General features: G+C 41.7%; 1 protein-coding gene across 1 annotated transcript; it reads right to left on the reverse strand.

Moving 5' to 3' along the window:
- Nucleotides 1–599: 599 nt before the first annotated feature.
- LOC119730829 (bifunctional peptidase and arginyl-hydroxylase JMJD5-like) lies at nt 600–16,963 on the reverse strand. Its single transcript, XM_038203881.1, has 7 exons — nt 16,834–16,963; nt 10,178–10,308; nt 7,380–7,511; nt 6,258–6,336; nt 4,804–5,026; nt 2,619–2,730; nt 600–2,246 (listed from the first exon to the last, which is right to left on the reverse strand). Exons 1-7 carry the CDS (start codon nt 16,916–16,918, stop codon nt 1,968–1,970), a joined length of 1,041 nt encoding a protein of 346 aa, XP_038059809.1. The 5' UTR covers nt 16,919–16,963; the 3' UTR covers nt 600–1,967.
- Nucleotides 16,964–17,028: the final 65 nt, after the last annotated feature.

A 17,028-nucleotide genomic window follows, 5' to 3' on the forward strand; every position in this document is an offset into this window, starting at 1 on the left:
CGGACGTGCGAACGGTCTCCCCCTAAATAAATAGTCGTGAGAAGGGTGCATTTGTGCACTATTAGTTAATAAAGTGTACCTGATTGTGGGATTTTATCAGTGCTCCCCATTAAAAATATGCCACGAGCCCCCCCCCCCCCCCCCCCCCCCCCCCCTCCCCCTCCCCTACTGATTTTTGGAGGCCTAAGTGTCCGCAGAAAATAACTGGTCTACATTTCAGCACACCCGTCAGAAAAATTCTGCATCCTCCCTGCTAGCCCCCTCCCCCCCCCCCCCCCCCAAAAAAAATATTGGCTCTTTCAAAACTAATCAGCTACATTTTTCTGTCAAATCACCAATTTTACAGAATTCATTCCGCTAAATTTTGTCAAACTCGTTTTTCTCGAATAATTCTGTTAAATATAGCCGAAATTCGGCTAAAACGGTCACCCTGATACATCGCGAATACGTACGTACGTACGTACACGCACTGCAATGAAGGATTGCATCAGAATTCAGAATAGTAGTTGAACGGCTGTTTCATATCACACTCAAAATCATTGTGAAAATTCAAATAGCCACCGGAAAGTACACTGAAAAGATTTATACAAAAAACCTTGTTGATGTTTTATTGAGATCTTTTTTTTATTTCAGATAAAATTCTTCTTTCATATGCGTAAACAAATTAAACTGACTGCCTCGTCGGCTTCTTATGTGACTATAATAACACTTTCTCTAAAAACCCTAAATTTGCACATATGGAGGAGTAAAAAAATGTCCTCGATGATTTGCACAATTGATCGAGCTATATACTGTACGATTACTTTCTCAGCATACTTTTACAAATTTGGAAGAGCTCCAGGTGATTTGGTCATTTACAAATTGTTTTTTAAGATTCATTTTTATAGTGATAGTGTACATGGCATGACTTGTTTACATGCAGCTTATGAGTTTTCTCTTCAATATTAACCTTTAAAATAATTATTAGTACATGTACCTGAAACTGAAACGGACTTCACATTCAAACATTTCATATTTTGAAATTAATATTACATATCTACAACAGCACATTCCACAATTTTCTCATTACATGTACGGTATTTTGTTTCTTTTCTTGAGAAATCCACAAAAAAGGAACCAAAATGCTGTGTGGTTCTTCCCGTCGAGCATGCATGCTGTTCAAAAACAAATGTGCTCGTATGTACATGTACTGTAAAACATTCAAATCTCACAAAGTGTGTGGCTGATGAAATGAATCACAGGTCAACCATCACAGGCTTGGTCAAAGTTACAGAGGTGTGGACCCTGACAAAGGCCTTTCTTTGTGCACCGTCACTTGAAGGGCTTGTGATCTGACTTGAGACTTGGCGAGTGCTGACTAAGGTGGTGGCTCAGTTTAGAGTAACTCAGTTACAACTGGTGAATAAAGCATATTTATTATGCTGATAAATGTTCTCAGTCATTTAAGGAAATGTGATTTTAAAATGTCCTTATTAGAAAAAAATAGTTAATACATGTACAAGTATTACAACTACCCCATACTGGAAGATGGTTACTTTTTTCCAATTTTTAAACAAAAAAGCAGGTTATCTCCAAACTGTCATGGTCTGGTACAGTCCCTTAGCATGATATCTTTGAACATGTTATACATAAGAATACGCTTTAAAATGTTCTTGTTCTTACAATTTAGCCTTTAAAATATTAACATGATAAATGCATTGTATTACATAGATCCCATACAATTAAAACGTACATTGCAATTAAGCCTTTAAAATATTTACATGATAAATGGCACTGTTTTACATAGATCGCATACAATTGAAATGTACATTGCAACAATTGCTTTCTTTTGAGTAAATTATACTTTACTTGAGCAATGAGCAATCGAGAAGGTTTAAAAGCATTCCGTGTTTTACAACATTCCTTACTTTGCCTGAATTAAGAAGTTCAATTTATTTGTTTGCTTAGGTTATCAATCACCATGGCAACTACTTCCTCCACAATAATCCCCTGATCTTGAGAGGAGGTGGATTCTTGCTTGTCCTCTCCTCATCTGTAGGTAGCTCATCTACTCCAAGATAGTCCATAACAAGATCAACTAAGGTCTTGACTTGCTCACGAGACACTCTCTCCTTCCATTCCTTGAAGAGGAACGTAGCTAAGGAGTGAGGCAGGTGGGCCAAGACTCGCTGAAGGGCATCGTAGTTACGGTTCTGCTCAACTATGTTAAGCAGCCAATGGGAAAATGCAGGCCACTTGTTCATTCCCTAAAATCACAAAAGATAATACCTAAGAATTATCTCAGTATTAAATTATTTATGAAAGAACAATCACCAAAGTAATCCAACAGCTCTTTCTAGATATTAAAAAAAGCATGCTAGAAAAAAATCACAAAATAATTACTAGAATTTGAACCAACATGACACTGTTTTCTACGAAAATTGTAACAAACTGTCTTTGAAAGAACATCACAAAATGCACAAAGTGCACACAGAGTGGCTTTTCAACCCACACAGAATTTAGCTTTCCCTGTCTGACATGGTAACTGAACTTCCTTTTGGAGAAATCAGAACAGAATATACTCTAGAGGTATTTGAACCCATCAGGCTTTCCACATCGTTTGATCACAAGATCCTTACCATGGCTTTAGTGATGAAGTTGTTATCTCCAGCATCACCAAAGAAGAAATTGACAGAGATGGACATTTCTACAGATGTCACTTGATGCCACCAGAAAGATGGGATGTACAGCCTGCAATCCAAACAAAGAAAGCGATTCATTGCAACTCATATTCTTCATTTATCTCCTGAGCTATCCATATCATGAACTTTACTAGCCTGCATCGAGGATGTGGGCAATGTTCATGTGTCCTCAAAGTATGTGGGATCTTGAGGTCTAGAATGCAGGGATGTGATTGGTCTGTGACAAAAAAAACTGAAAATTTTATGCATGAAGTGCAAACTCCGGCGAGCGCGAAGCTCTGTGGTGCAATCTGAGGCAATTACTGGGCACTTTCCTCTGAAATTCTGAAGCAGATTTGTTGTAATTTTATGAAGAATTTTCCTTCATTTGTTAAAATGTACTCTTGTTCTAATAAAGTTTTTTCTGTACTCAAAGTTGAGAACCATGCTGTTTTCCCCAGAATTTTTTCAAACCTGTGGGGGAATTTTTGTTGTGATACAACAACCTGCAAGCCACGGCGTGGGTTCGGGGCCCGCTTAAGGGCCCCGAAAATTTTTGAACTTTAGAAGCTTTCTGGTGCATTTTAGAGTTTTTTTCAGAGGAGATCTTGTAATATTTTTGTAAAAAAAAAATCAAAATTGTAAACTTAAATCACTTCTGCTTCCGATAACATGCCTTTCAAAATAGCGTCGGTAGTATTGTTGGAAAAAAATTATTTCACCATTTCTATATTAATTTGTAGTAAAGCAAGGACATGAAGGAATCGTTTATATTTCATGTATTTTGTGCCTGGATGATTCTCATTTGCGCCACAAAAATTATCAAGACTAGCCATCAAAAGTGATTAAAACTTGCCTCACCTAATTAAAAATATATTTGAGGTGGGTCATTCCACAATTATGCTTAACGTACATCAAGGCCGCTAGCGCCGCAAACATTCAGTCTGGCCGGCCGTACATCGCGCCGTACACACGGCCGGCCCGGCGCAGTATCAGTGTGCATTGCTGCACTGTGTACGGCCCATCCCAAGTGGCCGAAAATTCTGAAGGACTGCCGAAACACGCTACGATGTTTCTCCACAGGTTCAAGTTTTGCAATCTCGTCATTTCAATGGAAAATACATACACAGAAAATGAAGATCACTTTCTGTGAATTAATTTGCAGAAATCCTTATTTTCCATCGATGGTTGTTTGGTATTTTTACTATTTTTACGATCCAACTTCGGCCGATTATACCACGGAAAACGAACCTGTGAGTACTTGCAGTAGTCACTGGTTCCGGTCCTTCATCATAGCATTGATTCTGTTAGCACGCGAAGGGTACCAGTGTACCATGCTGCACTCGTCTGCACACCTGACCAGCGCAACACGTGCATCTCAAGTACCGACACAGGAACTAGACCTACATAACCACAACCTCGGCCCCAAGCGAAAAATCACATAATCGCACTAATGGCAACGCATGGTCTTCAACTTCGTTCTCACATTGGGTGTTCAATATGTGCGTGCGGCATACATATCGATCAACGAAGTTTATGTCCGTAAGTAAATTTCGGATATTTCGGCAAGCAAAACTCATTATGAATAATTAATTAGCACATTCTACCCCCCTATTTTCTCAACAGATTCACACGATTCACGTCGGTGGACTTTTGAGGCCCCAAAAAACGGATTTCTGGAAAAAAACGGAGAAATCACATCCCTGAGAATGCTTAACCTTTACAAAAACTGGCCATATGTTGAGCATGAAAGTTCATTTCCTGTCCCATTATTATATCAATTAAATAAAAGATACCTTTTTTGAGACTTTGGTTACAGAGCTCGTATCAGGAGCTTGCGACACCATCACAGTGTCTTTATCAACAGGCCAATTGTTGAGTTTTCAGTTCAAGGATTCAACCTGGAATTGGCTACTCACAATGCTCATTCCTGAGTAAGACACATCACACTACAATCACCTTACCCTGAATCTCACCATTGAGTTACAGTCAAAGAAAATATCTGTGATTTCCACATTGTCATGATGGTAAATAACGCAGTTTAATAACATTCATAAATTTCAGGCTATTTGGTTACAATGTAAATGATGTGTAACTTAGCTCAATTATGTGATCACTGTTTGGGAAGACTAGATTGACTCACATTTCTCCAGGACCAAGTTCCCCTTGATAACATGTAGCTAATGCAAACAATGGATGCCTCTCCAGATCAGGATCCTCACAGTTGACTTGGGCCTGAATGGTACGACCTTTTGACCCCAGTGGGTTTGGGTAGAGGGGCATGGGATTACAGCCATATAATTGGACCTTTTTCCTCCCACTCAAGACAACTAATAGCCCATCGTCAGGATCAAAGTGGCAGTACTCTGCAAACAATCAACAGAAATTGAACATTTTACGTTATTAGTCTTTTCATCCAAAAATGTATACATGTGCAAGTATCGTAAAATAAATATTTGTTTTTGTGTAAACAGTTATAATTTGTGAATATATGTACAGGGTGACCCCCTAAAATGCAACCTTGAAGATTTGGCTTTTTTCAAAAACTTGATGGGTGAATTTTTATGTTTTGGATATCAGATTAAAGCTAAAGGTTTTTTTTTTTCAATACTGGAAAAAATCATGAAAACAGCACATTGGGTTGCTGAGAAAATGCCAAATATGGAAAGATTCCAATGGCATTACCACAGCTACGGTATTTTCACTGTACCTATTTGTCAAACAACATGGCACATAATATGACAAGAGTACAAATTAATTTGATGGAAATACCTTTTATCTTCCACCTGAACAGGTATCTCATAATAGTACTATTTTTAAACCTTTTCAGCATCATATATACATGTACGTCAAAATATGAAAGAAACTACACAAATGAGAGACAATTGCACAGTGGACTTACAGTAACATGTTTCACTGTTTGAAGCACTTTTGGAACGGATGAAAACAATTACTTTTTTTTACAAAATTGGCATTTTCTCAGCAACCCAGTGTGCCGTTTTCACTATTTTTTTTAGTATCTGAAATAAAAAACTCTCAGCTTTAATCTGATACCCAAAACGTAACAATTCACGTATCACATTTTTGAAAAAAGCCAAACGTTTCAGGGTTGACTTTGGGGGGGGGGGGGTCATCCTGTATCTGCTGTTTGTGGAACATTGCGATTTTTCATCACCATGCACAACTGTTTCCTCCAAACGAACTGAATGAACCCATAATCCTAATTAATCCTACCATATCCAATAGGACACAATCTGTGTTGGTTGTTGATTTGAGGTTCGCTTCTAGCTGATGGATTCTAATGGCCCATCTGGTGGTGGGGCAGGGGGCAGCTTGGGGCCATCCCTTGGCGACAATTTCCTGGGTTTTTTTTTCACTATGAAATGAAAGTGCCAGCACCACACAACCACTATTAGAAGTAATGTCCTCTGTTTTAATCCATTTTACAAATGGACAAAATTGGGCCACTTTTCTGGAAAACTTATCCATTTTGCCTTACCTACCCCACATCCCAAAACCTGAATACAAGGGACAAACACAATCATTGCAGCAGGGTGAGGGCTAAGGTTTATGAACTCTGTATGATGTTGTCTTTACCATAATGGCCCTTGACAGCTATCCACAGGTAGGGTCCCAGGTGGATCTTACCAACGTAGTCTGGCATTGGAACATCAGCCTGAGGAAAACAAAAGCATTTAATGACAGAGTACTAAATAGAACACAAAGTTATACAGTAAACTCCGGCTAAACCGACATCGTACAACTCGTCAAATCGCTCAAGTCGGCCGTCTGACTAAAGTCCCGATTGTTCGTAATGCATTTCCATTGAATTTTTTATTTCTAAGTCGGCTTTTATAAGTCGCCATTTCGCTCAAGTCGTCGTGTTACTCTCGGTCCCCTTTCCATAAAAAGCATTACAAAATCCTTTGTGTAAGTTGGCATTCAACAAATCACGCATTGGCATCAATTTCCTGTACTGCAGTAGGCAAAGTGTCAAGTGAAAAGTGGTTTAGCACGGCCCGTGATCGCTGCATGCATCGGTGTCGAAATAGGGTGTCTTACTGCATACATCGCATACGCATCGTGAGCATATCAATACCAGTACCCCCTTCTAGGCTGTACGCATGCCCTCTGTCCATTTTGGGGGTTGTCTTACTGCTGCAGTCAATGCGTGCGTGGTATATACCAGACCACTGTGCACGTACATGTACATTATATGTATCGTGGTCTCCACTATCAATACCCCAAACGTGATGATACAATTCGAGGATTAATTTGCTGGATTCAACTCAAGCATTAAAAAGATAATCCAGGGTAAATCGGAGCCAATTAGTGCAATGAATCAAGTGCAAGTCGGCAAAATGACGACTTACAGCAGATGTCGGCATTCGCGTAAGTCGTCACAAATTCTCGGGTCCCGAGAGTGCCGACTTAGCCGGAGTTTACTGTAGTTTAATACTTGATGGTTCCAGTTTTTAAGAGATTACTCTGGTCATTTGAAAACTGGCCAAACATTGCAAACATTGTTTTAACTGCAGGCAGTGACAAAATAATCTCTCAAAACATTCATGGTTCTTGCGTCTATGACATATACAGGCATACGACACAGTCAGAACTCAGAGCCAATTGACCCCATCAGAAGATGGAAGAGGAAACTTGCATTCTTGAGTCTGTAATTGTGATGTGTGAATGACCCAGTACTGAGCTTGATTATAATACCTCTAACTCGGGAAATGTGCTCTTGATGTTCTGCACAGCGAGATAAGAATTCCTGGAACGGCTGTTGTCTTCGTCCAAATCATTGATGTACTCTCTGAGTGTGCTCTCACGGATGGTGTATGCTTTACCCACCTGATTCATGATCAAACAAAACATGTGCAGAATATACTGCAGTTTATTACCCAGAATATCACATTTATAAACACATATACAAGTATCTACAAGCATGCTAGCAACACCAATGTTACAGAAGCTAAAAGTAAAACAATCTCTCTATTTGTGTTAAGTTTGATGTACATTTTGTAATTCTAAAGCACAAGTTTTGAGAAACTACACATTGAAATAAAATAGGAATTCTGCCAACTTATTCAAAGCAAAGAAACAGTGAAATGAAGCAGGAGTTCTGCAATGTCATCATTAAGAGCCAATCAAATTTGATTAACACACTCTCACAACTAATTGCATTCATTCTTCTCTGTCTACTCTATGACTGCTCCCCTGAAAGAAATCCCAAGTTCATTTGTTCCATTTTTTTGTATGGGGGGGGGGGAGTCAGGTTGGCGTAGCGGTACTTTCCTTGCCTTCCACCGCTGTGACCCGGGTTCGAATCCTGCCTGGGCCAACATGTGGATTGGGTTTTCAGTCCCTGCCTGATTCCGTGGGTTTTCCCCAGAATATTCTTCTGGGGTTTCCTCCCACCTCTAAAACTGTAATTACTTCTCATTGTCTGCTCTCTACAGGTTTCTTCAGGCTTGCGAGCTACAGTGCCTAGGGTGCTTTTGAGGAGTCCTTGGTTTCAATAAGCTTGTGCCACCCACATATTAAATGATTACAAAAAAGAAATGAAAGAAGCCGTTTGACTGGTTAATTCAAAATTAAACAAGTCAGGTGTGTTTACAAACACAAATGCCCCGCAACGGTGACAGTTCCCATGACATAACACCACTCTTTTAACATCAACTTACATGTACCTTGGTCACATGGAACATTCATTGACAGCATTAGTGTCTTCTGTAGGTTTTATATGAATTAATCCCTAATCCCTATAATCTCAGAATAATTACATAGAATTCTATTGTTTTAGCCACTGTGAACTTGACCCTTGACCTTTTGGCCCCAAATTCAATAGGCTTCTTAGGATTACCAAGAACAATCCACAAACCAAATTTGAAGTTCATATGTTAAGTATTTCTCAAGTTATCGCGCTGACAAGATTTCTATTGTTTTAGCCACTGTGAACTTGACCCTTGACCTTTTGGCCCCAAATGCAATAGGCTTCTTAGGATTGCCAAGAACAATCCACAAACCAAATTTGAAGTTCACATGTAAAGTATTTCTCAAGTTATCGCGCTGACAAGATTTCTATTGTTTTAGCGACTGTGAACTTGACCTTAGGCCTTTTGGCCCCAAATGCAAAAGGCTTCTTAGGATTGCCAAAAACAATCCACAAACCAAATTTGAAGTTCACATGTAAAGTATTTCTCAAGTTATCGCGCTGACAAGATTTCTATTGTTTTAGCGACTGTGAACTTGACCTTTGGCCTTTTGGCCCCAAATGCAATAGGCTTCTTAGGATTACCAAGAACAATCCACAAACCAAATTTGAAGTTCATATGTTAAGTATTTCTCAAGTTATCGCGCTGACAAGATTTCTATTGTTTTAGCCACTGTGAACTTGACCTTTGGCCTTTTGGCCCCAAATGCAAAAGGCTTCTTAGGATTACCAAGAACAATCCACAAACCAAATTTGAAGTTCATATGTTAAGTATTTCTCAAGTTATCGCGCTGACAAGATTTGTCCGGACACACACACACACCCACCCACCCACACACCCACCCACACACCCACCCACACACCCACCCACGGAAGGACAAGGCGGAAACAGTATGCCCCTTCGGCTTCGCCGCGGGGCATAAAAATTCTACTGATGCATAAATTGCACGGTTTGTCATCCATACCCAGTGTTGATCTACATGTCAGAAAGGTTTATCAAATATAATAATAATAATATCGGAGTCTTATATAGCGCACGTATCTACCAACTATTAGGTACTCAAGGCGCTGGAGATATTTCTATTACTAAAGAAAGGTAAATTAGTTTATGAGAAATATGAGCCCCATTATGTAGCACCTTTATAAGGGTTTACAAGGTGCTGTGGCGCATATTGCAACCACTACCAGAAACACCGAGGCAAACCCCTTCTCTTAGTGATGAGTGTTACTGGGTTAGTAAGATTTGAGGCTTTGCATGGTGGAGATACTAAATAATGAAAGGTTTGCGGAAACACCATGTGCGAATAATTTCTCAACTAAGAGAATGGTTCTGAAAAGAACCAGAGGTATAAACTCGACGTTCCTAGAGCTTGCTCTAGGATCCCGTCTACTTGGCATCCTCACAGGATGCAACTTCACACTTCATTGATTTCGCCTTTTGCTACTTAAGTATTCACTTTCTTAGAGTTTAGGCACTCTCCTGAAGACGGTCAGAGCTTACTGACCGGAACGTCGAGTTTATACCTCTGGTTCTTTTCAGAACCATTCTCTTAGTTGAGAAATTATTCTCACATGGTGTTTCCGCAAACCTTTCATTATTTGTTACTGGGTTCTTTAACGAGCATTACACAACACACGGTACCTACGGCTTTACGTCCCATCCGAAGGACGAAGCAATAATGGTAAAGTGCCTTGCTCCAGAGCACAAGCACCATGTTCCCATGGTCAGGATTCGAACCCATGTACCACAGCACACGATTCGAACACCATAACCGTTGGACCACAGCACTATCCATGTTTGTACCTTGTAGTCTTCCTTGCTTGTATTTTGTCTGATGAATGCTTTATTATGACCAGCTCTTTCCTTGAGGGACTCAAGGGTCCATCCAGCCGCTGGCCACTTACTAGCCACATCAGTTATAATGACTGGAACATCTGTGGAAGGAAAACATAAATGTATGCTAAGGCCAAAAAAAAAAATATTCGGTCAGTAGAGGCTAGAGCTAAGCCTTAAGGCTAACTTCCGCTAAACATGCTTAGCAGCCTTATGCAACTTGGAAAGACTCCCACATCTGGCCATCACAAATTTTTCCGGGCAAAATGTTGCGACCTGACACCACTTCAGCGGTTGTGAACAAAGTCTATGGACATGATGGAGAGTCAAGAACATTTTCCAAGTATTTCCTAACAAAATTGGAAATGCTTCTCACTCCCAGATTCATGTCTTATCATCATTTTTGCAATTACTGACCTTCATTGACATGATTGAGATGATATGAAGAAAAAAGTGGCATCAGGTTGCAATTTTTTTCCCATTTTTCCCTTCAGTGTCCTTTCACTAGTTTCAGCCATCAGAAAGGAATAATATTTCCTAAAAAGGGCGATCGTGTAGTGTAGGGCCCCTGTTTTGTTTTGATCAAATTAGAGTCAAAAAGATTTGTATTGCTCAAAAATCACCTTTACAATCAAAAGCAGACTTTTCTCTATTCTTATGTACAGTAATGCTGGCCAACCCAGAACAGACTGGACAACGGCCTTAAAACCGACATGATGAGTAATGACACCCGTTGTGCAATTTTGAACAGTTTCTTGGGGTAGAAATCACGATTTTCCTGTGCAGTTTGTGCCTTGCGATTCAGCGCGCCGTGTGTGCTCACGGTACATCGCGCGGTGATAGCCATCTTTATTTTCGGGCTGCGTGTTGTCGCCGTGCTGTCATCCTCATTTTACCACCAAAATTTCCCTCAAAAAATCAAAACCTTGCCCTCTATCTATGAAGTATGACAATTATTTGACATACCTGTTTATCGAGTAGTCTGAGTAACTGGGACTATACGGATCGCTTTTTTAACATTTGGACATGGTCGGGCGATGGTAGAGTCCGAGATCGATGGCCCTATTGCGGTTACTAATAATTTTTTTTGACCATTTTCACTCGTACCCCCGATCAAAATCGTCGGATTTCACCCCCAAAACGGTCGTCAAACTGCCTAGTGTGCCCCTGTAGGCTTCAGTGGGAAGTGAAAATACAAATGATGGTGGTTAGGTGTACATACCTTTGGGAAGAAAAGAGAAATTTCACCTTCAATTCGGGAAACATCTTTGTCACACATGCCTTGTTTGAGGCTGCCATTTTGGGGTGAAATCTGACGATTTTGATTGGGGGTACGAGTGAAAATGGTCAAAAAAAAATTAATAGCAACCGCAATAGGGCCATCGATCTCGGACTCTACTATCGCCCGACCATGTCCAAATGTTAAAAAGCTTGCAGGTCAACTCGGTCCATGACCAACTCGGTCCATGACCAACTCGGTCCGTGACCAACTCGGTCCGAGTCAACTCGGTCCGTAACCGACTCGGTCCGTGATCAACTCGGTCCGTGACCAACTCGGTCTGTAACCAACTCGGTCTGTGACTGACTCGGTCCGTGACCAACTCAGTCCGTAACCAGCTCGGTCCCTATGGGAAAATGTATGCTAAAAGATTGCATTTTTTGTAACAAGGCAATCCCATCCAGACTGTATTTTAGGCGGCCTTCTCCCGCTGAGCTATGGTTGCGTGGACAATCAAAATCCACATAGGGCCCTAGTCCTACATGTAAAATATTTAAATGCTGCTTTGCCGTTATTCACTGCCCATACCCCACTGTCAGTGACATCCTAGACCTTACGATTACAGTCTTATTTATTGCGGCCAGGCGCAACACTGTCACCGGTGCACCGGCTGTGCATCAAGGCAATGGCCGGGTGGGGCTATGCGGCCAGGCGCGGCACTGCCAAAGGCAGTGCACCGTGCTGATGGCCGGTCATGCACCTTGGCGATGGCCGGTGGGGATGGATGTGCGGCCAGGCGCGGCACTGCCCGGGCACCGGCCGTGCACCGTGCTGATAGCCGGTGCCGGGATGTGCGGCCAGGCCGATGGCCGGTGGGGCTGTGAAGAAGGGCGGCACTGCCACCAGCCGTGCACCGTGGCGATGTCCGGTGCGGGGATGTGCGGCCAAGCAGCGGCACTGCCACCGGCCGTGCACCGTGGCGATGTCCGGTGCGGGGATGTGCGGCCAAGCAGCGGCACTGCCACCGGCCGTGCACCGTTCCGATGGGGCTGAGCAGCCAGGCGCGGCAGTGTCACCGGCCATGCACCGTTTTAATTTTCTTCACAAAGTCCAAACGCACCCAGCTGGATATATGCCCAAGGCCCGCCGCGCGCCGGGTCGTACGGGTGACCGAAGGGCCGGTGTAGCGTGAATATCCGACTATGATGAAATGTGGACTCATAAGTAGTACTGCGCACACGTGAGTACGATACTATGCTATTTTTAGGATCGTTTTGGGAGAGTGACCTGTCACGTGCGAGGGATCAACCAATAATAGGGAAATAGGGGTCCGATTTTCATAGGAGTCGGATTTTCATGTGACGGCAACCCGGCATGCTGCGGCAGCACAGCCTACATGTACGTAGCCTCGGCACACGTACACGTGTGTCGTGCGTGATAGTTTTATTTCAAAGCTCTTATTTTTATTTAAGCTCCACAAGCTATCCCAGGCCCGAGCCGTCCACATGCTACCTACAAATTGAGGCAACAGAAACTATAAAGTGCGTACGGAGATCTGGAATAAAAGCGCGCACTCGAGACCGCCTTGCCTTGTTACAAGAAAATGCAGTCGTTTTGCGCACATTTTCCCAAAGGGACCGAGCTGGTTACGGACCGACTTGGTTACGGACCGACTTGGTTACGGACCCAGTTGGTCATTGACCGAGTTGGTCACGGACCGAATCGGTCAAGGACCGAGTCAGTCACGGACCAAGTTGACTCGGACTGAGTTGGTCACGGACCGAGTCGACCAGCACCCGTTAAAAAGCGACCTACGTCGAGTCCTATTCGAACTATTTATTGAGAATGTCGCCAACTAGTTTGGTCGATCTAAACTCTAATAATTTTAAAGTGGATTTTGTTCCCTTATAGGAACCGGGCCCTACACTACACCATACACGATCGCCCTAAAAAGTCCATTTTAGCAGGGGAAAATGTTGCAATTTTTACTGAGAAAACGCTTTAAAAATTTTCAGACCAGTCTCATTCATATCATTGGGTTAAAATTTATGATGATGGCCAGCTGCACCCGATTTCATCAAACTCTTCTTAACTTGCGATGCATCGCAGCGCTGCGATGCGTCGCATCTCCTACGATGCGTTAACGAGATACGTAAGTGCGACGCGTCGTAGATGTATTTATAGCACAACTCGGTGACTGTTTTATGTCTTTAGTCAGCGTACAGTAAACAGTCGTCTGATATTCAACATACAGTCGTCGGATCTCAGCTCGAAATTTGTTAAAACGTAAAACAAAATGGCGGCTGTGCGATGCAATTTTGAAGGAAAACAAGCTCTCATTGGACTGTATGGCTACTTTGAAATTTCAACTCTAATATTCTGGTCTAATTCATAATTATTCAATGAATTTTCTATTTACAACTTTACACACATTGGCATTGCCTCGGTATTGTAATCTCGTTAATGTAATGTTTATGGCATAAAACTGGCTTAGAAATGACTCTTCTTATTTTGCGATGACGACTAGACACGTCGTAACTTGCGACGTGTTTTAAGCCTTTGTCAAGAAACTTACGACGCGTTCAACACATCGCAACTTTCGTGAAATGGAAGATACGATGCGTCGCGAGTTGCGACGTGTTACACGTCGTAACTTAGCCTTGGTCAATGCTCTCGTCGTTATTCGTCCCGTACGCGGTCAATCGTCGGCACATATCCTCACGCGCTATGCACATGCATGTAAAAATACAGCGCGAACAGCGACCTCACGAGGCCACTATTTTTATATGCAAATCAGTTGGGGACGATCGAGAGCCTTGGTTCAATCGTCGGCAAAAGCTATAAATGTTTTTCTTTATTTTGCGCTGGATTTCTAGCGCACGACCTCGTATGCGAATACAGATAAGTGTAGGCGGGGCTAATATGTGGAGTGTCCAATCACACCTTGGTAAATCCGGACGTCATCAAATTATTTGCAGCTATTCGCCTTTTGCGGACGTGACAGGAACCACAGTTTTTGTGCATTGGTGCCGTGTGCAGAGACACACAACGTGTACGTGTATGGATTATGTACGGTGCCACGTTTCACTATGCAAGTTTCCACGCAACGATCGACCAATAAGAAAACGACATTTAAGGTCAGCTAAGGCTATTAACATAATGAGCACCACCCCTAAAACCTCACATGGACGATTGAACCAAGGCTCGACATCGTCCCCAACTGATTTGCATATAAAAATAGTGGCCGCATGAGGTCGCTGTTCGCGCTGTATTTTTACATGCATGTGCATAGCGCGTGAGGATATATGCCGACGATTGACCGCGTACGGGACGAATAACGACGAGAGCATTGACCAAGGCTAGTCGTAACTCGAGTTGCGACGCGTCGCAGCGCTTCGTGAAATCGGGTGCAGGGAATGTTTCCCAAAGTTTTTAGAAGTCATGCAACTTGGCCTACTGTATTGTTGATGTACCCTAACGTGGCGCGGCCCCCAACGTGGCGCACTTTGATTTTTCGCCTGTAGCGCCTACCTAGAGCAAAAGTTTTAACTGAGATTTCACAGAAAGTGAAATTTCATCAAGTTCTAAACACTCCTGTTCATAAATCGCGAGTTCATTACCCGTAGCAAAGTTCGAAGAAAAATTTATTTTGGCGTGATTTTCCGATTTTATTTTCAAGTGCAAAGTAAACCCTTTGAAAATGCCCCGAAAAATAAGAAAATAATTTTCTGACAAACATCTGGCTGGGTATGTAAGTACAGATAATAATTATTTATCAGAATTTATCAAGTTTACAGAAATTTTTAAGGCAGTGGATATTTTGCCGGAGACGGCAAACCTTTAGTAAACGTTAGTTTGCCAGATATGCACTGAACATGCGCAGTTACTGTTTTTTTGTACTTAAAACATTTTACGGTGACAAATTTTAGTCTGGCTCCATGCCAATATTATCGTTGTAACCTCGTATTCACAAGATGGGATTCAGACCATTTTATAATTTCGGACTTTATTTCCCTTTAAAAAAAAATCCTCCAGAGCCACAAATCTGAAAAAGAAAATGTAATACTCTGCAATAAAATGTTTGAGACATGTTAAAATAAGATAGTGAATATTTTGCCGGAGGTAATGACGGCAAACTAACGATTACTAAAGGTTTGCCGGCGGCAATCCATATCAACAGAGGGCGCTGTACTCTTTAAAATAGGGCTGAATTATAAGATGTATTAAATTCCCACCAAAAGTTGTGTAGCACGCTCGGTGGAATGGTTAAGCAAAGGCTCTAGAAAGCGGATGACTCGCGTTCGATTCCGACCGCACCACATTTTTAAGGTTTTTTTTCTCATCCCCAAATAAATAAGAATATTCTTCTTTTATTATTTTAACATGTCTCAAACATTTTTTGCAGAGTATTACATTTTCTTTTTCAGATTTGTGGCTCTGGAGGATTTTTTTTTAAAGGGAAATAAAGTCCGAAATTATAAAATGGTCTGAATCCCATCTTGTGAATACGAGGTAACAACGATAATTTTGGCATGGAGCCAGACTAAAAATGTTTAAGTAAAAAAAAACAGTAACTGCGCATGTTCAGTGCATATCCGGCAAAATAACGTTTACTAAAGGTTTGCCGTCTCCGGCAAAATATACACTGCCTTAAAATAATAAAAGAAGAATATTCTTATTTATTTGGGGATGGGAAAAAAAAACTTAAAAATGTGGCGGGGGTTGGGATCGAACCCGAGTCATCCCGCTCACTAGAGCTTTTGCTTAACCACTACACCAAACGTGCTTCAACTTTTGGTGGGAATTTAATACATCTTGTAATTCAGCCCTATCTTAAAGAGTACAGCGCCCTCTGTTGATATGGTTTGCCGCCGGCAAACCTTTACTTAGTAAACGTTAGTTTGCCGTCATTACCTCCGGCAAAATACCCACTATCAATTTTTAAATGTTAATTTGGAATTTTCCGCGATTTATTCAAGTGCGCCACCACGTTAGGGAACACCCCGCCAATTTGTGCCCAATTTCCGGACGCCACCGTTTTTGAATTTCAGATTAGATTTCAGGAAACCGAAATTGTTCACAGAGGTTAAATAGCAAGCATTATCATGATTATGCATTAATAAGGTAAAAGTAACTAGTAGTAGTACTTTACTGCATGAATTTGAGGTTTGGCAACACTACACGAGGAAATTCGGTAGTCCGAGTAACTTGGACCCAACTTATCGCCTTTTTTAACATTTGGACATGGTCTGGCGATAGTCCAAAATGTTAAAAAAGGCGATAAGTTGGGTCAAAGTTACTCGGACTAGGTCCAAGTTACTCGGACTAGAAATTCGGGTAAGCTTCGCCTTCGAAGTGCGCCACGTTAGGGAACACGACTATAGTACTGACACTACTGATCATACACCTTTCTTGAAGTACTCCACATTGAATTCCGCAGCTGTCAGCGCAGAAACTCTTGCAATTTCAACAACTCGCTGCTTTCCTTCCATAATGCCTGGGATTTGTGTTCTCTCGTCATGGGATTTTTCAGGTGTTTACTCTTTTCTGATGAATGTTCTACGTAGCAGATAGGGCGCCCTCACTCACGCAAAGTACAAAA

The sequence above is a fragment of the Patiria miniata genome, unplaced genomic scaffold (assembly GCF_015706575.1).
Source record: "Patiria miniata isolate m_02_andy unplaced genomic scaffold, ASM1570657v1 HiC_scaffold_22, whole genome shotgun sequence".
Lineage (NCBI taxonomy): Eukaryota > Metazoa > Echinodermata > Asteroidea > Valvatida > Asterinidae > Patiria > Patiria miniata.